The sequence below is a fragment of the Hippocampus guttulatus genome, chromosome 6 (genome assembly GCF_054856545.1).
Source record: "Hippocampus guttulatus isolate MCC_2025c chromosome 6, RoL_Hgut_1.0, whole genome shotgun sequence".
NCBI classification, from domain to species: domain Eukaryota; kingdom Metazoa; phylum Chordata; class Actinopteri; order Syngnathiformes; family Syngnathidae; genus Hippocampus; species Hippocampus guttulatus.
The window spans coordinates 15,986,922-16,011,493 of NC_141266.1; the positions used below are offsets into that span (position 1 = coordinate 15,986,922).

Consider the following 24,572-nt stretch of genomic DNA (forward strand, 5'->3'; position numbering starts at 1 on the left):
CTATACATGGTCGTGTTTTTTTTGGGCTAAAAACGTCTTACTATACTGTACATCATCGTGTTTTTCGGCTAAAAACGCTTTACTATACATGGTGGGTTTTTTCGGCTAAGAACGCTTTACTATACATGGTCTTTTTTTTTTGGGCTAAAAATGCCTTACTATACATGGTCGTTTTTTTGGGGCTAAAAATGCCTGACTATACATGGTTGTGTTTTTGGGCTAAAAACGCCTTACTATACATGGTTGTTTTTTTCGGCTAAAAACGCCGTGCTATACATGGTCGTTTTTTTCGGCCAAAAATGCCTTACTATACATGGTCGTTTTTTTGGGGCTAAAAATGCCTTACTGTATATGGTTGTTTTTGTTCGGCTAGAAACGCCGTGCTATACATGGTCGTTTTTTTTCCGGCCAAAAATGCCTTACTATATATACATGGGCGTTTTTTGGGGGCTAAAAATGCCTTACTATACATGGTCGTTTTTTTGGGGCTAAAAATGCCTTACTATATATACATGGTCGGTTTTTTTCGGCCAAAAATGCCTTACTATATATACATGGTCGGTTTTTTTCGGCCAAAAATGCCTTACTATATATACATGGTCGTTTTTTTGGGCTAAAAACGCCTTACTATACATGGGCGTTTTTTGGGGGCTAAAAATGCCTTATATACATGGTCGTTTTTTTGGGCTAAAAACGCCTTACTATACATGGTCGTTTTTTTGGGCTAAAAACGCTTTACTATAGAGGGTCGTTTTTTTTCGGCCAAAAATGCCTTGGTCGTTTTTTTGGGGCTAAAAATGCCTTACTATACATGGTCGTTTTTTTTTGGCCAAAAACGCCTGACTATACTTGGTCGTTTTTTGGGGCTAAAAATTCCTTACTATATGTGGTCATTTTTTTTCGGCCAGAAATGCCCTACTATACATGGTCGTTTTTGACGCAAAAAATTCTTTACTATACATGGTCGTTTTTTGGGGCTAAAAATGCCTTACTATACATGGTCGTTTTTTTTTTCGGCTAAAAACGCCTTAGCCTCATCCCCTTGTCCTCATACATGGTCGTTTTTTTGGGCTAAAAACGCCTTACTATACATGGTCGTTTTTTTTCGGCCAAAAATGCCTTACTATACATGGTCTTTTTTTGGGGCTAAAAATGCCTTACTGTACATGGTCGGTTTTTTTTCGGCTAAAAACGCCGTGCTATACATAGTCGTTTTTTTCGGCCAAAAATGCCTTACTATACATGGTCGTTTTTTGGGGCTAAAAACGCCTTACTATACATGGTCGTTTTTTTTTGGGCTAAAAATGCCTTACTATACATGGTCGTTTTTCTGGGGCTAAAAATTCCTTACTATATTTGGTCGTTTTATTTTGGTCAAAAACACCTTACTATACATGGTCGTTTTTTTTTGGCCAAAAACGCCTTACTATACTTGGTCATTTTTTTGGGGGCTAAAAATGCCTTACTATACATGGTCGTTTTTTGGGGCTAAAAATTCCTTACTATATTTGGTCGGGTTTTTTTCGGCCAGAAATGCCCTACTATACATGGTCGTTTTTGACGCAAAAAAATCCTTACTATACATGGTCGTTTTTTAGGGGCTAAAAATGCCTTAGTGTACATGGTCGGGTTTTTTTCGGCTAAAAACGCCTTACTATACATGGTCGTTGTTTTTTGGGCTAAAAACGCCTTACCATACATGGTCGTTTTTTTTTATTCGGCCAAAAATGCCTTACTCTACATGGTCGTTTTTTTCGGCTAAATACGCCTTACTATACATGGTAATTCTTTTGGGGCTAAAAATGCCTTACTATACATGGTAGTTTTTTTCGGCTAAATACGCCTTACTATACATGGTCTTTTTTTTTTTCGGCTAAAAACGCCTTAATATACATGTTCGTTTTTTTCAGCTAAAAACGGCTTAGTATACAAGGTCATTTTTTTCGGCTAAAAGCTCCTTACTATACATGGTCATTTTTTTTGGGGCTAAAAACGCCTTACTATACATGGTTGGTTTTTTTTCGGCTAAAAAAGCCTTTCTATACATGGTCGTTTTTTTCGGCTAAAAACGCCTTTACTATACATGGTCTTTTTTTTTTCGACTAAAAACGCCGTGCTATACATGGTCGTTTCTTTCGGCTAAAAATGCCTTACTATACATGGTTGTTTCTTTGGCCAAAAACGCCGTGCTATAAATCATCGTTTTTTTTCGGCTAAAACGCTTTACTATACACGGTGGGGGTTTTTTCGGCTAAAAACGCCTTACTATACATGGTCATTTTTTTTCGGCTAAAAACGCCTGACTATATATGGTCGTTTTTTTCGGCTAAAAACGGCTTACTATATATGGTCGTTTTTTTCACCTAAAAACGCCTGACTATATATGGTCGTTTTTTTCGGCTAAAAACGGCTTACTATATATGGTCGTTTTTTTCGCCTAAAAACGCCTGACTATACATGGTCATTTTTTTCGTCTAAAAACGCCTTACTATACATGGTCCTTTTTTTCGGCTAAAAACGCCTTACTATACATGGTCTTTTTTTGGGGGGCTAAAAATGCCTTACTATACAGTACATGGTCGTTTTTTTTCAATTAAAAACACCTTACTATACATGGTCGTTATTTTCGGGTTAATACGCCTTACTATACATTGTCGTTTTTTTCGCCTAAAAACGCCTGACTATACGTGGTCATTTTTTTCGTCTAAAAACGCCTTACTATACATGGTCATTTTTTTCGGCTAAAAACACCTTACTAGAATAACCTAACTTAACTCACAACATTTTTCAAGCCACTTTCTTAAGGAGCAGCAGCGTGGAAAAAGAACAAAGCTACATACGAAAAAAGAAAAAAAACATGGTCGTCAAAAGTAATGGGAGGGGAAAGTATAAAGCATACAGACCCTTTTAGGGGTGCTCAAAATCATTTTTAGAAATGCCATAGGTGACTGCAATGATAATGTACTTTGCTGTTATTGTCTCCAAATTATTAGAAGCAGAGAACGTGCCATCTACTTTATTAGCGTTTGCATTGCCCCCTATCTCCTTGGTGTTAATCTTAGGACACAGAACAGTGGAAGAATTTCACTTTGAATCTCAACACCATTTACATTTGACCCTTAAAGGTATTAAATTAGCTGAAAACTTTCTCCTCCTCCATCAGGAAGTACAGTGACATTTAAAAGACAATGTTTATGCACTAGTGAATTGTCAGTCAAGTTTTGCGTCAAAGGCGACATACATTTGCAAGTTCGCTTTGCAATCAGTCAGTAGCAGTCGTAAAAATTTAATTTTAAACTTTTTTTTTGCCCAAAGTGTTTCATTGTTACAGATTATTGTATTAATGTGGTCAAGGTAAGGTATGCTAATTTGTTTGCGGGGGGACAGGGGGCTGAGCTATAACTGTACTGAGGCATTTATGAAGGTAGGTGCACAGACAATCAAAGGCCCCCAGTATTTTATGTTATGAAGAGAGATTCACTGTCCCATAAGTTCAAATCAATGCAATGCCTCCAGCAAAGCTTGCATCCGAGCAGACTTTTACTATTTGATTTATTGAGCAGGATTTGGAGATGCAACATACAATAGCAGCGATACAGAGTGGTATTTAGGCTTTGGGTCGAGTGAGGAAGAGGAGGAGGTCAAGCTTCAAATCACCTACACCGTTCACATGGTCAGCTCCTGGAAGCAAGAAGGATCGAAACATGTAACATGCAAAATTGGTAGGACCGGTACTTCTGTACTTTTTATTATGAACGCAGACAGGTTGGCTTTTTCTAACTTATCCCCCGTTACTAGCTGAAAACTCATTCATTTGTTCATTTTTATGCAGAGACAAACCAAAAGGGTTTTTAAAAAGTGCTTTGGTGCCACCTTGGGGTTGTGACAACTTCCTTCAATGAGACTGCACTCAGGTTGTTGAGCGTATACTGCCATCTAGCGGTGAAAAACTAATCTAGGGACGATGTCGAGAACTGAAGAGTGACTGGGGAGAAATTCTACTTGTCATGTTCCCCAACCCTCACTCCGACTCCTTCATCTATTCACCATCTACCATCCTCACCATGATAGCGTTCACGATGTCGTTCTTGTTGTGCTTCAGCGCACGCACGGCCTTTGCTCGAGACACATTGGCCTGAGCCATCACCAGCTCAATGTCCCTCTGCTCCAGACCCCCGTCATCCACCTGGAAGGACAGCATGGAGATAGTCATGACGTCCACATGTCTTAAAGATAAGTGGGTATACCTCCTCTTCTTCCTCTTCGCTCTCCTCCTTGATGCTCAGGCTGGGTGGGACAGGGGGCGCCAAGGGAGTGGAGGTCACAGGCACCTTGAATTTCTCCGCAGCAGCTTTGTGAGCCTGTTGAGAGAGATCCTCAATCTGGGAGGGAGGGAGAAAGAGAGGAATCAGAAACGGAAACGAGCAACGGAGATTTATTTGGAAAAGGAGACTTACCTTGGCCTCTCCAAATACAATATAAATATCTGACGCAGGGCTTTTGAACACATCTGGACGGCTAATGACGAACAGGATACTCTTGGACTTCCTTATGGTTATTCTGGTCACACCATGGACCGGCTTTAGACCTAGTTTAGACATGGCCTACGCGAACAGAGCAGCAGAAGAAACGTCATGATACGCTGGCATCAAAATGATTCAAGAAAGCATTGCTAGTGTGACCTTGCGGGCCTTCTTCTCACTGCGGCTCTGCTTTGGTCGGTTGAGGCCTTCGTCTGGAGAGGAGAAGGACTGCAGGGGAGGCCAAGTGTTATTTGAGACTATTTTAAGAAGCAATGGCACCAAAATCAGCCCACCATCCTTCATCGGATTGCTTAAAACTCCTCAAGCTAATTAACTAGCCGCAAAGCAAGTAGGGCAGGTCATATTATCAAGTCATGTCTGGAAAGAGCAAGTTGAACATTTCATGCACCTACTAATATCAAGTATCCCACTGATAACTTATATCATAAGAGCCAATAGGTCATAACTGTTTGTGTGTGTGTGTGTGTGTGTGTGTGTGTGTGTGTGTTTGATTTTTAGTTCTGCTCCATTTTGATTGGTACAGTTGGACAGTGCCAACAAACTGGATGGATTTTGAATATTTTGCACATTTAAGAGAGTCAAAATAGTCTCCTACTATGACACGATGCACTTCTACATTACTTGCAAACGACGACCTCAATAAAAACATAATCATAAATGAATAACTCTTTGCACTGTACAATCAATAGAGGCAAAAATGGCATCCAGACACACCTGTGGTTGATGAGGTCTCATCGGCTCCTCCTCCAGCTCAAGGGCCGAGCCATCGCTCTCAGACTCATTACAGGAGGCCACGAGAGAACCTGGACAAATACATAGACAAAACACACGATTAGGTGTCTTTTATTTTTTTGTAGTTTTTTATTGTTATTTTTATTGTTTTCCTTTTTGGATTTTGTTATTGCTGCTATTACTCATTACAATGGCAACAAGTCAACCTGAAGTGTGTCCCCAAGACTCGAGATGAAATAGCGGCAACCTTTCATGTATTCAGGAACTGTGTATTATTTAAAAAAGGTTAATGTGAAAAATTGACCGAGATACAAGCTTCGGAACATGTAAATGAACATTTCCAGGCTCAAAATATATTTATATATATATTTTCCCAGATGCACAACCTGGATGCCTTCTAAATGAAATCAGTTTAAATTAAACAGGCAATTTATTTCAATTGTAAAATATTAGATTACATTTTTGACACATCCGCCAAAGGGTACTGACCGATCGTGACAAAAAAATAATCTAGGTCGATATATCAAAAACTGGCTGATTCAATTAAACATGAACTCCTTGGCAGTGGTAAGCAATAAGAATCATTGAGAGTCATGGGTAAGGCATCACTGGCAATGCCTTACCTCATTTAGCTCTTGAGAGATTATGTAATGTGTAGTAGAACTACAAATAGGATGATAAATATCCTGTTGCAATCAAATGAAATGGGGTGCGCTTTTACTCACAGTTGTTTTTGAAGTTTTCAGAAATTGCGTGACTGCGTTTAACCGAATAGCTTCCTGACTCTTTGTCGGTCAGCCGATGAGAAGAGAAGGGGTGGCTTTTCTTTTGATCAGATTCGCAAGTTCTCTCCATGGATCCACTTCTGATTCCTGCTGCTTCTTTGAGCACACAACGAGGGAGTTCACGGTCATCCTCGCTGTCTGTACCTCTCTCGACTAGGCTGGACTCTGATGGGGAAATAAAATATTGATTGATCGATACCCGATCATATTTTGTGCTAGGAATATAGGTTATGATTTGCTAAACACAAAATTCTTACCTTCGGCCAGGTTCTTGATGCAGCCTTGTTTGGTGTAATAGGGTGAAGGAATGGAGGATGATTCCTGGGTTGGCTTGGACACTGCAAAGGTTGTTGTGTGTAAAGCAACACTTGATTCGGATTTAGTCGGTGTCGGATGGGTGATGGCGGCCCCTTTGTCACCGGGAAGAATTTGCGGGGTAAGTACTTGCTGGCTTGTCGGAGAAGTGGAGTTCATTGTGGCGGATGCATAGGGTGCGGCGAGGGAAGGGAGTCGGTGGGCTGAAAGCGCAGGTTGGGATTCTTGCACCGGTGTGGGAAGCTCATTTTGTGGCTCTGTTGAAGCTCGAGGGGTGGATGAGGAAAGGGTCGCAGGAGAGGCTGAGGAAGGAAACGGAGTGCATAGTCTGGTGGCCTGCGATAAGGAGTACTGGACATTGTCTATGTTGTTGTCATTAATGTCCACTATGATTCTGCTCTCACTATTTGACGGTGGACTGTTGTCAACCATTACTGCCCTGTCGTCAAGCCCGTCGTCTTCCTGTTGTGAGTCTCGGTTTGTTTCGACTGTGGCATTGAGGTTCACTGGCGTAGGGCTGTCACAGTTGCGACTCAAGTTATTTGGACACTTTTCAACTTGAATCTGTGTTCCAGACTTGTTTTTCTTCTGCTGAGGCTCGACTGATGACATTTTATTGTTCGCCTTTTTGTCTTGATTCTTTATTGAAAGGACGCCCTTAGCATTTGAGCTTCCGTCTTTGGAAGCATGTTTGGGAGCAAGAGGTTTCTTTTCAGCATCAAGAATGTCAAGGCCGGAGTCTAAATTAGTGATCACCTTAGAGGCCTTGTGTTGTTTCTGTCTTCGCCCTTTCTTCGTAGCGCCAGCTTTCTCTGTGCAAAGTGCACCCTTAGCAGTGTCTTGTGCAAAACCTTTCGGGGTAGTCTGTGGGGAAGAGGGCGTTTCTTTCTTCTTTTTATCATTTTTTGAGCAACTCTCTTTGAATAGAATAGTATTTTCTTCCTCGCCCGTCCCTGAGTTCAAGCGCGCACACCGCTGTCCTTTAGAGGAATCTTTAGTCTTTGGTTCATCAGCATGTTTGTCAATCGCAGGACTGGCATCAATTGTTTTTTGGTCTCCAGTGTCAGGCTTGACCACCATCTCATCTGATTCTGATTGCAAACCATAATTTACATCTCCAATGGGTGCAGGTGCATTCGATTTACATCTGGGATTAAAGGAACCAAAGAAACCATCTAGTAAACTAAGTGCTGAGTTACTATCTGGGGTGATTGTCTGATCGCCTGGTATGCTTTTGAGATGTTGGCTTGCTGCAGATTTAGCTACGCTGGTATTATTTGATTGCGTCTGCATCGTGTGCGTCGTTTGGGTTGCAGGAGCCCCTGCGGGTTCTTGTTCATCGTTGGGCGTTTCAACAGAAACCCTTGATGGCGTCTCTTCAAGTGGAATATTGGAAACTGATTCTCTGACTTTGACATTCACAAACTCAGGTCTCACTTCCTCAGACAGAGCATTTAGTCCTTCACGCATTGCTATTTCCAATGAGTCAAAGGTAGTGTCATTATTATTGTTGGAATCCATCCATGTTAATTGTATTTGTGGGTCTATGATATCTCCATCATTATTATGATTTAAATTACTGGCATCATTATTAAGAAATTGTTCTCCCCCACCTGCCTCTGAGAGCTCCTCAATGGACTTCCAAGAAACCAAGTTGGACACAGAAGTCCCTTCTTCTATCAGTTCGTTATCTTCTCTGGGATGCCTCTTTCCATCGCTTCTGTTGATATCTTTCATCTCCGGAACATAACCAAAACCATTGTCATATTTCTGGTATGGTTCACTACTCATGTTCGGAATCATAGTCGTCTGTGTCCTTCGGCCTCTTGTGTCACACATAAGGACACTCTCTGCCTCTAACTCATACTTCTTTCCCAGTGACAAGGAAAGAGACTCGCCTGCTCCCCATACTCCAAATTCAGACACTGATCCTAAATGTAATTGAGTCTTGTCATCACACCAAATCCTGGGTTCGGGATCAATTTCCCTTCTTGTATCTGTTTCTGAGTTGTCTCTTTTTGGTGAGATGGCTAAAGGAGAGTGAGGGGATCCGGACGCCCCAAGTACCTTCTCGTCAGTACTCAAGTTCTCCTGACCGGAGGCACCGGGACAATGTTCAGGAGTCAAGGTCAGATTGTCTGCAAGGCCCAAAATAACCTCTGGAGAAGTAGAGATTGGGATATTACTGGGGTTTGGACTCGGGTCTTTAGGGCAGGAGAGAGGAAGCACACCTTTATTCAAGTCATTAGTTGCAGTGGTCATACCCAAACTCAAAGAACCCGAATCAGTAACTCTACAGTCCATACTTCTAAGCTCTACTCTGCAGTTTTCATTCTTCTTGTTCCATTCTTCTCTCTCAGCTTTGTCAGATCTACCGGAGGAGCCCTGTGAAGGTAAAATTCTACTTTCTCCTGCAGCGACATTGCTCTCTGACAGATTATGACTCTGCTTAATGAGCAATTTATAAGAATCCCTTTCTGGAGTGGGATCTTCTTCTCTTCCTTCCGTGGGCTGCTTCAAACTAACGTCGTTCCTATCATCTTCATCTGCCGATTCCTTGTGAAGAACTGGATTACCAGGGTTTGTAGTCTCTAGTCTCCCAAAATAAGGGCAGGTGTAAGATTGGACAGATGGGTTGTTATGAGAAACATCACAAGGGCTGTGGTTAGATTCCTCTAGAAAACTAAAATCTTCTTTTATTTCAGTCTTTTTCGTGTTTCCTTTTTTCAAGGGCTCACATTGACGGACATCTGTAAATTGCTTTGCTGGGATCTCATCCACTTGTGCAGCTTTTGTTTTGTCTGATGGACTGGAACATCCTGGATCTTCTGTAGCTTTGTGTTCTATTTCATTGCATTTGGACGTGGCAAACATGTCTGCAGAACGATAAGTTGTTTCAGGGTGATCCACGATCATATGTGGACTTGGCTGTGTGTGTAAGGTTTCAGCTTGATCGATAGTTGCGGCAGGTCCCTGATCATTCGAATCTGTTGGTTCAGATTCTGATTGCATTTCAGTAGAATCAAGTGTCGGTTCTAGTGACTGCGCATGCCTCTCAGTACTGTACAGGCGTTCATCTTCCTCCCCATTATAGGAAGCAGAATCTAATGAGTCATCCGTATCATCTTGGAAACAGAAGTCATCCAGACCGTCATTTATAGATGTCTCTGAGAGTGTGTGAAGAAAGGAGGCTGAGCTGTCCTCGTCGGTAGCGCCTTCCAATACTTCTCTGACGTACTCTCCCTCTTCATCATCTTGCTCTTCTTCATCTTCGTTTTCCTCAACCACTTTGACCTCGACATTAGCTCCCTCAACCGCCTCACCATTGTCGTCAGTGTCACCATCATTAAAATGTTCCTCCTCATCATCGCCACCATCCCCACCTTCCACACTTTTATTCCCATTGATATCATCGGCAGCATAGTCGTCGTCGTCATCATCATCATCATCATCTTCAATGTCAGCTTCCTCCTCTCCAGCTGCATATGCATCCACATCCTTCCCTTCATTTCTGTCCATCACTATTTCATTGTCATCTTCTGTGGGAAATAGAGTGATTTCAAATGAATCTGCTTGAAAGATAAGGCTTGTGTGAGGAGGAAATGGGATCAGAGAGACAGGAATCATCCTTTCGTCTTCTGGTATATCCTCAGCGCAAACCGCCCGAGAGAACATAAAAGAACTGGAGCCAAGCTGACCAAAGGCTTCAGGACAGAAAGGATCCAGGTGAGCGACAGGTGAGTCAGGACTAGGGTGAGATGAGGCTACATCAGGAGTGACCGCTTTGGATGTTTTCTCTCGCTGATCAGCTGTGTGTCCATAATCTACAGCAGATAAACATGGGTCTAGTTGCAGTTGGAGTACCGAATGGGTGGGTCTTAGGTGCTCCTCTATCGCTGCACTAGCCTCTTCTACCGGACAGAGAGAGCTCTCAGACTCACCACCATCCTCCTGGGAGTCACTGGTGTGGCTGCTACTGCTCCTTGGTGGAGGTGTATGTGCAGTCACCCAACAAGGGCGACAACTTTCTCTCGGAATCCTGGGCTCATCTTCATCATTTTGAGCTTCTTCCTCTTCAGGTATTGTTGTACCTGTTATCCCAAGTCGTGGATTAATGACATCATCCGAAGAGTGCGTATTTAATTCCCCTGCCCTCTCCACCTCACGCTCTGGACTCGTTCGCACCTTTTCCTCACCAACTTCATCTCCAATCTCGGACAAGGAGCCAACAAAGCAAGCACGGGCCTCCTGTGTGTCCTCTGAAAGCAGCAGGTTGGGAGAAGTGGAGGGGGAGGCGGATGATGCGTAGGAGGAGGTCCAGCTTCCCCCCTCAGCTGTCATATAAGAGCCAGAGGGAGATGTCACAGGGGAGCAGAGGTCATCGCTGTCTGAGGGTAAGCCTGGTGAAGGGGAGAAAGCGGGAGAGCCTGGATATGAATGATGTTTAAGATGCGAGGTATGTGACGCCATCTTGATTGGAGTGGAAGGGGCTGTATAGTAGAAGTCGGGGTCGAGTGACGAGGGCACGCCCACTCGGAGGGGGTCTACAGAACAAGTTGGCTCGGAAAAAGATAGAGTCACTGGACAGGGTTGCTCGTGGACAGACTGGGAAGGCACTTCAACTTTAGCAAGGCTTTGACCCTCTATCTTTGCCATCAAATGATCATCATTTGTGATGGGCTCCAGACATGAGGAGGATGAGGAGGAAGGTAATGCAATGGTTGAGGGTGGAACATGTTCTGTTGGTTTATCTTCTTTGTCCGGGTTTTTAATTTGACACTTTTCCTCGCTCGTTTCCATCTGGGGCTTGTTTGCTCTTGTCTGAGCTTCAGCAAAACGTTGGATAACTGACGATGGGCTTGCCTGATCACAACGGCCATGCAAGCATGTTCCTTTCAGGATCCCTGATGGTTTAAGGAGCGTCTCCTGGCCCATCACCACCCTTGTTTCCATGGTCTGCGGCTCTGGATAATCACTTTCCACCTCAGAACCAGTCAGCACCTAGGGGTGATACACAGAACACATATTAAATTTGTGCATCTGCTGCAAGGATATGAAAAATATATCTTCCAAGTCTGACACCGACTTTGATTCTTTCCATTTTAACGGGGACGAGACGGCCACAAGGTCCATGACCGCCTAGTTTCGCGGACAATCTTGGCAGGTTGTTTTGCCGATGGTCAGACCCTTCAGGTTGGGGTCTTGGAGTCCCAGTGGAGTTAGATGTTGCATGAAATATTCTGGGTCCAAATGGGGATGTGTGTGATGGTAGTAGCTTCTGAGGAGTGCTGGGAGAAGGGCTTGAGCCACTGTCGGAAGGAGAAGAGCCACTGTCACTGGGTGTAGACGCTGTGGATGGATGTCTGCTTTTTCCTGGAAAACAAAATTATTTTACACACTTAAAGGCAAATCTGTCCACTTTTCTTTTGCCTCATAACATTAAAGAAAACGTATCCATCCATCCATCATAAACTTCATAAAAATCTTTGTAGAGAGATTCTTTGATGATAATATTAAATAGATGAGTCCATAGTTAAACTTTTGGTCAATGAAAGATGCATGTGGACAAATAACACATCCTTTACCTCTTTGTTAATTGATTGGTTTTAATGCAGTAATATATGAGGCTACATTAATTCAGCTTCACGTCAATATATCCTGAGTAGATGTGATGCGAGTCCCTTTCTGTCACAAAGGAACAGAGGCTTCATTTTAACTAGGCCGTTGTCACCATGACCTCAATCCGCATGCTGATTGGCCATTTTGACACACAAGTGGCACTGCTCTGTGCCAGCCACTGACAAACGCCAACACACACACACGCACATGTCACCCTGCCAGTTATCATTGTCACCCTGCTTCCTGAGAACTCCTCATGGCTGTGGCGAGTGCAAGCATCAGCACTTAACATCTCGGCATGATCTCCATCCCAACAATAAGCTCTGAAGTTTGTTGGTGTATGAGCTGAGTCATGCTTTGCAGACTTGGCTCAAACGAGCGTGATACCCTGCAAAGCATGATCACAACTCAGGGCAACGTTGTTGTTCCATGCACGAATTACTAAAAGGCAACGAGGTAACTGTTAGCTTAAATGTGAGCTACAATATCTCAGCTGTCGTTCCTTGAATAGCTGTGTGCTGCTCCTTTGGGGGAAGGCAGTGAAACAATAAGTGGAGCAGAATCACTCAGGCTGCAGCGCCTCCTCAACAGGCCTGAGGGGAGTCAGCTAGTGCTTCGACGAAGGGGGAAAAAAAAACAACCACCATTGACTTTCACTCCTTAACTGTCTGTTCCTTTCAAATATACAAAAGATGATGATTTATTATGTCAGCATTTAGAATACATTAATCCATTGATCTTAAAATTGGATATGTTTGTATATTTGAGTTCAAATACCTTCGAAAATATGAAAGAGACCTGAAAAATGCAAGAAGGAACAAAAAAAAAACAGCAGAAAAGCAGCATATTTAATTGTTCAAAAAATCTGGATCATCATGCTGAAAAAGCCTCTCTTTTATTCCTGTGTAGGTCACATACGTCCCTCTATCGCCATATGTCGTGCGCTCTATCTGACTGGAGCTATGTGCTGGCCAGGGATGGACAATGCCACCCCTTGTCACTCTCTGGCCACTTCCACACCTAGAGGAAAGTTATCATATAGAATGTTTCTGCCATTTTCACATGGGTGCAGTCTTCTTGGACCTCTTGATACTAGCTGTCATCAAACAAATCAATGCATGAGATAGAAGTAGACTATGAGAGCCATGGCAAAGAAAATGGCATTTTATAGTACTACATTACACTCAGGAAAATTTTGCTCTTGACTTAGACTTGTTCCTGCTTGATTATGAGCAGGGGTGTTTTAAAAAAAAAAAGGCATATTCTCAAACGTATGCTTTGGGCCACCACGACCAATGTAGCATTAGCTTGGAAGCCAGCCTGGTCAATCCAGCACCACAATGGTTGTTGATAGACTACTATGTAACGTACCTCAAAGGTCATAAAAATAAAAGTGAAACAAGTAATACTGCACATTGATAGTAATCCCTTACCTCTCTTTTATTTTGAGGTTAGTCCTCAGAGGCAATCGGAGCGGCTAACTAGATTTTGAATCGAGGCTGGCCTGACCTATTTTTTAGGACGCAAAAGCACAATGACAGACTTGAACTGGAGCGCAATATTCAATTTCCAGTGCTCATGCGCACCGGCGCACCGCTCTTGTGCACCCCCGATTTTGAATGTGATGGGGATTGTTCTGGATATGTGTGAATTTCATATCATGAAATCCTGACTGTGGACGGTAAGACAAAGAATGGCGCGTGCACTGCCACCCCTGATTGAGGTGGTGTGTTACCCTGGCCACGGCCCACCCCACTGAAAAATTGTCTAGCTACACCATTGTTTAGACATTGTTAAACAATGTTTAACAATGTTATAAAGTTTTAATCTCCAGCAGTCAGGACCACTGTCGCTAGTGTGTGTGTGTGTGTGTGTGTGTGTGTGTGTGTGTGTGTGTGTGTGTGTGTGTGTGTGTGTGTGTGTAATTTCTGCCATGCTGCTATGTCATGATCCAGCTAAGGTGTTCAGGGAAGGGCGGAGTCACATTCGTACGTTCAATCCGACAGTTCACAAAACTGCATACTGCATGAAGGGCGACAATGAGGCTGCATGCGCAGGATGACATGGAGGTACTGGAGCAGAGGATGAGGCAGTGGGCCGAGGACAGGGTTAGGGCGGGGAGGGGTTTCGGAAGGAGCAGGGAAGCAAGAAAAACGGGACAGTCACACACATGCTTTGGAAGGCTGATTTCTGCAAGTCACAGTCATAAGCTGCCATGTGTTTTAATGCCCTAAGATGACATGCAAGTGCATCACTGCGCGAGAGCGCCTATTAACAGGTAGTCGACATTGTATTCTTATATGCTATCACAGCCTTTCTTTGTATTGAAAATCATAGCACAGTCCCTGTTTCTGTCCCATAAGCCCCAGAGGTCCTACCTGGTCCTGGTCCAGGGAGCCCGGTGTCGTCCTTCCCCTGCCCTGGATGCTCATTGGCGGGGACGGATCTGCGAGCGCTCTCCCCCGGCATGCTTCTCTCGTGGCTGCCTCCCTTTGGCTCTGACGCAACAATAAAAGCCAGAATAGACAAGGTGAACGGGGGAGGGGGGGGGGGTGGCGATGGAGGAAGAGGAGAGTGGGAGGGAGGGAGCGGAGTGCTTAGCGACCCAACAATCTCATCTTCCCCGCAGCACGTGTTTGTGGATGAGTAAGTTGTTTTCTTCTCTGTACCAGGGATGATGGACTCAAACTCTATCCGTGTATTATGCGCGTGTTTATACGCATGTGAAATCCGCAGTCTCGTGTCCAATTCTTCCACTCCTCCCTCCTTTCCCTCTCTATCCGCCTCTGTGCCAACCAAGCTCTGGACTGGATCTTGGGAGGTGATGTCAGCAGATTTCATGCATCCATCTCAGTGCTGCCCTCAACTGTGAAGGAAGATACTGCAAAAACAAGGCGACGACCCGGCGAAATTTGAAACAAACCGAGGAAAAAGAAACTCGTAAGGAGCGACCTCGAATGTATCTTATTACACCCCTCTGCCCCCCCCCCCCCTGCATGGATTGCTTCTCTAATGAGCCCCCTAAGGCCAGTCAGAGCATCTGTTTATCTTCTCCGACCTGACAGTATCTGCCTCCTCCTTTTTTTTATACTTTGGCAGATAACAAGTGCAGAATGCATAAGCGCTAATGGAAAGAGAAAGACAGAGGCTGAGCCGCGTGAGCAGGAAGGGCAGTTTCTATAGCAACCCAAAACTTCCCACGACACACTTTAGTGTTTCGGAGCAGAGCCGAAGTCACGACGACCATACAAATCTGTCTAAATTTACACAACACACAGCTCACAATGCAATTAAATTCAGGGCGATTCCAGAATTGGAGGACATTTGAGCTTCAAAATTCTTGAAAAATAAACCACCACGTTTCAGATTTTCTGCTAAATATTCATTGATAGGTAATAAACAAATCAAAGACTTGATTAACTCTGCTTCGATCAATGATACAATTAATTATGGGGAGCACGGTGAGGGACTGGTTAGCAGGTCTGCCTTACAGTATAGAGGGCATGGGTTGGATTCCGTGCCACGGCCTTCCAGTGTAGTTTCCATGTTCTCCCCATGCCTGTGTTGGTTTTTTTCCGGGTACTCCGGTTTCCTCCCACATAACAAAAACAGGCATGGTAGGTTGATTCCTCTAAATTGCCTTTGGGTGTGAGTGTGAATGGTTATATATCTATGTGCGCCCTGTGATTGGCCGGGAACCAATTCAAGGTATATCCACCCGGATAATTTATTTGGTGTTTACATTACGTAGCTTTCTCTCAGGAGTAGAAGCTAGAAGCTTTTATTGCTGACCAAGAGGACATACTTATTTTTGTAAAGAAGAAAAAACATTGTATTATTCTGATGATATGAATAACAGGGTTACATGAGGTAGAGCCATTCAATCAAGGTTAAAGTAATAAAAATATGAGAGAGAAAAGAGGACATACCTGTGCTTCTTTTGGAAAAGGCTTTGATGATGTCAAGTCCCAGCATATCGTGTACTAACAAAGTTATGACAACAAGGGTGCATGCTTGTTGGATGCATATTCCATGCATAATAATTATTCAAACTATTATGTTTTTTTTAAAAGCGGTGGATGACTGGTTAGCACGTCCGCCTCACAGTGCAGAGGTCGTGGGTTCCATCCCGTTCTGACCTTCCTATGTGGAGTTTGCATGTTCACCCCTGTGCCTTTGTGGGTTTTCTCCAGGAACTCTGGTTTCCTCCCACATTCCAAAAGTACGCACAGCAGGTTAATGGAACACTGTGTGTGATTGTGAGCACGAGTGGTTGTTGGTCTGTGCGCCCTGCGATTGGCTGGCAACCAGTTCAGGGTGTACTCCGCCTACTGCCCGAAGACAGTTGGGATAGGCTCCGGCACACCCCGCGACCCTTGTGGGGATGAGCAGATCAGAAAATGGATGGATGGATGTTCCTGAAAAATCCTTCATGACATGAGTCGGCGTAAAGTGCAACATTTGGTGCTAATCCAAATAATGATTTTTTTGTCCTTGGCATTGGGTTTATTATTGGGCTGGTGGTTCTCAGTCTCACTGGATCAGAACATGTAGAAGAATAGAGCGTTTAGAGACTTGTATAGTGTACACAAGAGGCTCGGATTATCATGTGGATTCAAACTTCCTCTGTCTGTCCACATCACACGACGACAGAAACAATTAGCAATAAAAGATTTTTATTCCATCACATGACGACTCACACAAATAGTTTAAATTATGACCATCAACTGAATGCTTCCTTATCGCAACATCCTGGCCAAATGTTCTGTATTGATTTGAGTGTTCCTCACAGATGTTGCAACTTGAAACTGACCGTATCAAGATGCGAAGCCCTCCGCTGTTGGGTTTCTGACTCCGGAACGCTTGCTCACTGTTTCCATGGAAACAGGGAAAGCCCCATGCGTTGCCATGGGAACAATAGCCAATATACAGTATATGATCTATATTTCTTGTTTTTCGGCGCAACAGCACTCCTCTGCAATGCTGCACTAGTCTGTATGAGCATGCGTCAGTGTGTGTGTGTGTGTGTGTGAGTTTACTGTATTCCCTGTGATCCAATTTGTATGGGAAAAGCTTGTGATTTAGTTGATTTTGCAATTGTGATCAAGACGAGCCAGTTCACTTGGCCATGTCCTCGGCCACAGCCTTGCCCATCTTGTCCTTTAAATAGGCCAACCTCTGATGCTCCGTCTTCAACTCCAACCACTCATAATAAGGAACCTGGAACAGCAACGCACAATGACGCAATATTTTTTTATGGCGCCACAGAAAGGGTACCGCTGGAGGGAAAGTACGATGATCATCATAGAGCCAAAACTTAACAAGTTGCAATGGAAGAAATGTCATTTTCCTGGCGAAAGCCACCAGAAGTTGCCCTCAATAATGATGAAGAATGAAAGTCACAGCAAAGTTCCCTCTTCTCGTTTGCTAGCGCATCAATGTTAACTCATTCAGTACCAGCCAATTCTGGACCAAGTCTGAAAAGACGTTTAAAAACGTCTTTGGGAGTGAATGAGTTAATGGTGGGTACATGATGGTAAAGAGATGGGTGCGTCATTTGCCAGCGGCCGATGCCATCGTGTCCGTCATCGTCAGTCTGTCGTCATTTCAAGCCGATCACATCTCTTACCTCCACGACGATGAAGCCGGCAAGTTGCAAGTGTCGCTTCATCATGGCGAATCGTCCCAGAAGGTCTTTACTCTTGGAGACAAAGTTGGGGAATTCCCACGCTACAAAAGCAATTCTGAAGCACAACGCCAAGAGCACAATGACTTCAGAAAGGAAGGACTACAAGAATAAATTGAATGCAAAAGGAGAACCTGTTTCGTGCTTTTGTTTTTTCGAACCCACCGTCGTGCCCCTTCAGGTAAAGGGTGCTTTCCGCCTCCATCTGGAAGATGAGGAGCTCTCAGCTGGGATAAGTCAATGGGCTTGTTGTCGCTATCTACTACCACTTCACCCTCTGAAGAGCAAAAAGACATGACAGTGGACTTGTAAAACATGAAAGATTCCATCCGGTTCACGCAACATCTTGCTGGAATCTGGCCCAAATCTGCTATGTCCAAATGTGATACATTTAACAACCCCCCCCTACGGACACACACACAAATCAATGTTATTTTTTACAAATTACTGACCAATATAAAGTGTTCAAATTCACTTCCTCTCTTTGATGCTGCAATGTTAAAGGCTCAACAAACAATGCTTTTTTTTCCCTTTAAGTGAAATAATTGAAAGCAAATAATTGCTCAAATTGGTAAAGGAAGAATTATGGGGGGGGGGGGGTTAAGGTTGAATCCCTCACTTCTTCATCTTGAGCAAGGGTGTCAAACTCATTTTTGTCACGGGCCACTCTGGTATGTTCCTACGGAGAGCCGCTACGACAGTGAAACCACAAAATGATGACTTGTACACAACAAACTACCGGTAATTAAGAAATCAGTCACTACTATATTTTCCTGACCATAAGACACGCATCAAAGTTTTACATTTCCCTTACGTATGCACCAAGTCCCAAAATCTGTGAATGCTGTTGTATGACGATGATGACGGGCCCGCTTGACAGACTGAGGTTGTGCCGACACGTTGCTGATGTAGAGGAAAGGCGGACCTAACTGAAGACAGCATGCGAACTTTAAAGTGGGAAGGGTGGGCGTGAAAAAAGACGCACTAGGCACCGGTACGTGCATTGTGCAAAACAACATCCCAAAAATGGCACCTACGAAGAGACACGCTTACGAAGCACAGTTTAAACGGCAAGCCATCAGTTACGCCGAGGACCTTGGGAATCGAGGAGCCACGAGAGGATTCAAGATCAACTAATCATTGGTGCCTGGTGCTTATGTTGTATGAAAACGGCGCCATCTATCCATCCGGGCAAGGATGACCGTGGCGCAGCAACATCCGGCGGGCCTTGAGTTTGACCCCCGTGATCTAGAGGATCGCTTCTCACTTAGTGTGACCATGCGTTCAATCAATATATTGCGCATGCTTTCTAGATGATAAATGTAATCATCCATCTCCACGCCCCTCTTACCAATAGTCCATCCATACACAGTCCTGACCCCAATGCGATGCATGCCATTCCTCCGCTCCAAAGTGCTCAAAGTCTCTCTCAGGCTGCTCTGCAGTGGGGTTATGGGGGAGGTACTAGCCGGGATGGGCAAAGCATCCGTGCAGGAAGGGGATGATTCGGGATGCTCCAAGTGCAGTGTGGCGGCGACATGGAGGAGTTTTTGCCTGGAGTTCTCCCTTCGAATTGGACTGCCATCTGCAGGGGGGGGGGGGGGATACAAATGAAACATCGTAAAACGTGGCAGAAATGTTTTGGTACTGCTCACTTTTGAGATGTGCTTCTCACCTGACAGCTGAGCAACATGTTCCTGCTGGAGGAGCGGGTTGAGATAGTGTGGCCTGGACTGCTGTAGCACGCACAGGGACCATGCAACATCTGTCCGAAGCAAAGGCTCTAGGCCTGAGAGGGAGTCCTCCAGCACAGGATGAACCTGAACACAACACAAAAAAACGGCGTCGAACACAACCTTCGCGCAGGCTGTTCTGTACAGTATCATAATAGAGCGATGTTTTTCATCTTGAGGCAGTTGCTAAATGTATATGTGTAATCAAAGGCTTTCATTCGTAGTTGGCTCATACACATTCAAGTTACTGACGCACTTTATAAGGTTAGCCCTAGAGTAGAGTGGTACCAAATAGGTGCAGGAACATCACAAGTACCTTTTCAAAGAACTCGTCTCCTTTGCTAGGCTGAAAGTTGAGTCTGGCAAACGTCATGAGCATGTTACACAGCTGCAAGGTGCTGTATTTCTCACTGTGTTCCACATAGTGCTGGAGAAAAAAAAAGTTACAGACAAAAAGAAAGTTAGGACTCAGAAAGAAAGTTATCGTGTTCAGGCAGGAGGAAACGCCTTAATAATGGCTTCAAGAGTTCTGTCTGTGAGGTGTGACGTTCAAAGGACTGACCTCCGCAAAGGCCTCAAAGAGGGGGATGTGAAGCCATTTTAGGAAGGCCATTGATTTTGCAAAGCGCGTGACGTCGGTGGAGGTCAGTACAGAGACTCTGGGCATCAACTCGGACGCCATTCGCTGAAATACTTGGGATTGGTGGAAACTCAGCTTGCCTGGAAAAGCACAAAGATGGCTTCGCTGGTGAGTGAGCCACCATTCCTTGTGAGTAGAAAAAGCCAAACACACCTTCCAGATAATAGAATGATTAGACTTCTCAAAATCAAATCCAAGAGTAGTATCAAACATGATATAGTCTTGGTCTATTACAAAACCAATAATAAACCCTTTGTTAAATGATACGTTGTTGTACAGGCAGACTTTTTGACACAGCTTTTTGTATTGGAGCTTCGAACGCCCAGAGTGCAATTACCGTATGCAAAGGCCATATCGAGTATGAGTGGAGTGGTGAATTCTGCCGACGGTCTCTGGAGGAGATGGTAGGACAGAGCCCTGAGGAGAGGCACGGACCTGCGGCCCAGCGCAGCTAAAGACACGCACACTTTGCGAATCTCTTCTGCTGAAAAGACTTCAGCAAGCTCCAAAGCCTTCAAGCGGGACATGAAAGAATGGTCAGCAGGGTAAGTATTGGATTTTTACCATATACAGTGATCCCTTGCCACTTCGCACAGTTTTGCAGCTTCGGTGTTTCACCTTTTTTTTCTCCAATACTTATTTAAAAAAGAATGAAGCCATACCGGCACCTACATTGCGGAAAGACGCGTTGTTTCATGTTGATGCGACGAGATACAAGGTTTCCCTGCATGCCTAAATAGCTGCGCTCCAACCACTTGCCGCCAGCAAAGCAATGTGTCCTGGCTGTGTGGGAGCGTGTAAACCCACTCGTCGGAGACGGCACCATCAACAGGGACACATTGCTTACATGGCGGCGGCAGGGGGTTGGTTCCAAGCCTCGACCGGGTAGCCTTATTTTGAAGGTTTCCCAACCTAGTCAAAAGGAAGCAGTGACTCTGACTGACAGCTCAGGCGAAGGCTTTAGTGGCAGCCGAAACTGTCAGCTCGGTAAGAGGTGTTGTTTTTCTTCACTAAAAAAAGACCATGGTCTGATTAAAAAAAAAAAAGAAAGAAAAAAAGACCTACCTTAAACCTATTTCAACTAATAAGAAGACAAGATCAATGTCATAGCGCTAGCCATCATCATGTTTTTCTCCAATTTAATGACTTCAGCTACACTGTCAGCACCTTCAGCAGAAGAGACTCGAGTGAACCAAATAACTTTAATGTAGTTTCTGGGGCATTCATTTACTGAACTGCACTTTTAGACTTGCCATCAGGGGGCAGTGTAACACATCATCGCAAGAAGAGAATTAAAAATGACATAATAGTACAGGTTAGATAACCCAGTATTGTAACAACTTGGTTGTGTTTGTCCCTAATGCAATAAATCATTTTACTCTTAAATGCCCCATGCTGTACACAACAGCACTTTCTCTTTAAGCTCTAATACAAATGATAACTTGAGAGATGCCATATCAGTTGGGCTGTGCTGTGACAGGTGGTATCAGAAGTCATTCTAAAGCTAATTACAGCTATCCAGTGGCAACATTTGGTATTTCATGTCATGTCAAGCACAGTCATACCTCGCTTTTCGACCATAATCCGTTCCAGAAGGCTGTTGGAAAAACGATTTTTTCGAAAACCGAAACCATGCTCTTTTTTAAAAAAATATCTTTATTGAACACGTCTGCTCACAATGGAACGCTATACGAGGAAGCGTCACTTCTTCGTGTAAGGAAGGCAAGAGGAGTCAAGTGGCGCATTCAAGTGCGCTCAGTTTGGTCGAGAACCGATTTTCGGTCGCAATCCGAGGCATAAAAAACTTGAAATATTTGGTCGAAAACCGATTTGGTCGAGAACAGTCCAACTTACAGTCAAACCTTGGTTTTCGAACAAACCTTGGTTTTCGAACGTCTCTGTTCTCGACCAAATCGGTTTTCGAACAAAAAGTTCGAGTTTTTTATGCCTCAGATTACTACCGAAAATCAGTTCTTGACCAAACTGAGCGCACTTGAATGGGCCACTTGACTCCTCTCGCCTTCCTTACACGAAGAAGTGACGCTTTCTCGGGTAGACGAGGAGGTGACGCTTCCTCGTACAGCGTTGCATTGTGAGCAGACGTGTTCAATAAATTTTTTTTGGGGGGGGAGAAAACAGCGTGGTTTCAGGTTTCGAACAGCCTTCTTGAACGGATTATGGTTGAAAACCAAAGTATGACTGTACAACTTTATTGTCAATTTTTTTCATTGAAAATTGTCTTTCTTCAGAATGTTTTTTTTTTTTTTCAATGACACCCCGAGTTATGGCATCTATTAGAATGGAGACCGTTAGGTAGTTGAGAAAACTTGGTACTTGATAGCTTATTGATTCTGAATGACCGTGTGCGGGATTCCTCCCACATTCCAAAAACATCCTGGTTGAGTGAAATGAAGATGCTAAATTGTACAGAAATGTTTGTCTAAATATGCCCACAGACTGACGAACAGTCCTGTGTTCACTTGAGCCCACCTCTCCCCCAAATTCAGTTGGAATCATTTTATGTAATTAAATAACAACGGATTGGAACTTTAGTTTCTTGTTTATAACGCAAGAGAATACGACACATGTAATGCCAGGGTTTACTTTGGGTATCAAAACCACCAAGTTTAGTATTTACAGCAAAACTGATGACAGAACTCATTGTCATACCTTGTCCTCTAGTCTCTCCATTAGGACAGGTGACACGTGTTGTCCTTTGGAAATGAGCGCACTGACTGTTTTGGCATCAGCGATTTCAGTCCAGCGCAGTTCCAGCTGTTTTAGAGCAGCGGTCACGATGGCCACATCCTGCGATACTTTCCTCCCGGTCCCCCACTCTGCCAGGAAGCCCAGGTTTTTGTAGCTTAACCGGCGGATTCGCCATAGGACCTCCGTTTGGATAGACACCAACACCGGATCCGTAGCGGGGACGCCCATCACCCAGAAAGCCCGCAAGACGGACACAAGAGTGCCGTTCCACACTGTTGATATCTGGAAGATACATAAATGAGTCATTTGTCTTCACGGCTTTGACATCTGGGCACTTGGCTTTCTCACCTGCTGAGTTATAGTAGCCATCAGATCCTGCAATCTTGAGTCCTTGGCATGCTGTTGCTCAAACCTGCCCTGCGTCTTCTGCATCATCCTCGTCCAAGCCAACAGAGTAGAAGCTGCTTGATTACCATTTCCTCCGTGCTGTTCCCAGGCTTGCAGGATGTCCTCAGGCACTGCAGCCTTTTCCACCAACTCATCCAGCTGGGTGCGAGTCGGCGTGTTTGAAAACACATCGTCCTTTGCCAGCACCCGCCTCTCACACATTGACCTCACTGAAGTCCACGACTGGCACTGATTCTTCTGCAGATGAGCCAGGCTGGCCGCTGACATAGGCAAGCAGACAGCCGCGGTTTGAGGGGAGGCCCTGCATAGCAGGCGGGCATATCTGCCCAAAAAACGAGTGGCCATCGGGCTCCAGAGGCGGGGCCACAGCAGAAAGATGAGAATGAGTTTCACTTGTCAGTAGCCCAGTGCACCATTCCACAGTTGTCCTAAAATGACATTGGACAATACATTTGAGTTAAAACAATACTGATCAACGGCAAGTTTTAATCAGAGATGGCTTTATGTGTCCCTAAACATATTTTGATGCACAAATACGAAATTCTGAATAGAAACGCCGTGGTAGTTTTGATGTAATAAAATAATTAGTTCTTTCAGTACAAATATTAAAGTTAATAAAATAGGGAACGTATTTCGTGTGCATATGTTGTCACGAGTTCAGCATATAATTGACAGTAAAATATATTTTACTTCACTTCCAAACTACATTAGATAGTTTGTACTCTTTTTCCTTAAGTACAGTCAGATCTTCTACTTTTACCTTCGTTTTTTTTTTTTTTTTTTTTACACAGTTAAATAATTATTTACAGAGTGCGAGTACTACTGCCACCTCTGACACACAGGTCATGCCATCATGATTCCTCAGTATTCCTTATGTCACGAGCATGGTTAGAAAACGGTAGATGGTGAAAGGCAAACACTGATTATTTTCATCAACGATTGGTTGTCTAATAGCCCTGCAGCAAGCGTCAACTGTCCCCATCTAACACGAAGTCCTGCAGACAGGACGGACAAATTCGGCAGTGGTTCTTGGGCTGCCAAGAAATGTGAAATGCTGACCTTGTCGAGGAGCTTAAAGACGTCTAAATCAGCAGTTTCTTCCCCTCTCAGAGGTCTCTTTGCAAACAGCAGCAGGCCGATATGAGCCGAAGCACAAATGGTTGTCATAAACAATGCGCATATCACACACAGATAATATTAAATACTTTTGGATGTGGTGCTTCACATGGATATTCAGGAAGTCGCCAGTCGCAGGAAATCTACGTCACTAACGTCGCGTAACGTGCGTTACGTTAAAGCAGTGTCTCCGTTTTTCTAATACATTTTTTTTAATTTTAAGTAATTCCTTCTCAAATATTTTACATTAAGTATTTAAATGAAAAATGACATTCAAAAAAAAAA

At 43.9% G+C, this 24,572-nt stretch overlaps 2 protein-coding genes across 2 annotated transcripts; both read right to left on the reverse strand.

Annotated features, from left to right (window-relative positions):
- Window positions 1–3,533: 3,533 nt before the first annotated feature.
- nacad (NAC alpha domain containing) lies at window positions 3,534–14,815 on the reverse strand. The gene is made up of 10 exons (XM_086113247.1): window positions 14,374–14,815; window positions 11,463–11,749; window positions 6,319–11,377; window positions 6,002–6,226; window positions 5,259–5,347; window positions 4,683–4,751; window positions 4,458–4,604; window positions 4,248–4,382; window positions 4,064–4,186; window positions 3,534–3,681 (listed from the first exon to the last, which is right to left on the reverse strand). The coding sequence occupies exons 1-10, from the start codon at window positions 14,462–14,464 to the stop codon at window positions 3,667–3,669; spliced, it is 6,240 nt and encodes a 2,079-aa protein (XP_085969373.1). The 5' UTR covers window positions 14,465–14,815; the 3' UTR covers window positions 3,534–3,666.
- A 1,839-nt stretch (window positions 14,816–16,654) lies between these two features.
- tbrg4 (transforming growth factor beta regulator 4) lies at window positions 16,655–24,448 on the reverse strand. The gene is made up of 11 exons (XM_086113248.1): window positions 24,231–24,448; window positions 23,112–23,599; window positions 22,725–23,045; window positions 20,392–20,566; window positions 19,977–20,134; window positions 19,731–19,841; window positions 19,357–19,501; window positions 19,033–19,266; window positions 17,847–17,958; window positions 17,625–17,739; window positions 16,655–17,215 (listed from the first exon to the last, which is right to left on the reverse strand). Exons 2-11 carry the CDS (start codon window positions 23,514–23,516, stop codon window positions 17,114–17,116), a joined length of 1,878 nt encoding a protein of 625 aa, XP_085969374.1. The 5' UTR covers window positions 23,517–23,599; window positions 24,231–24,448; the 3' UTR covers window positions 16,655–17,113.
- Window positions 24,449–24,572: the final 124 nt, after the last annotated feature.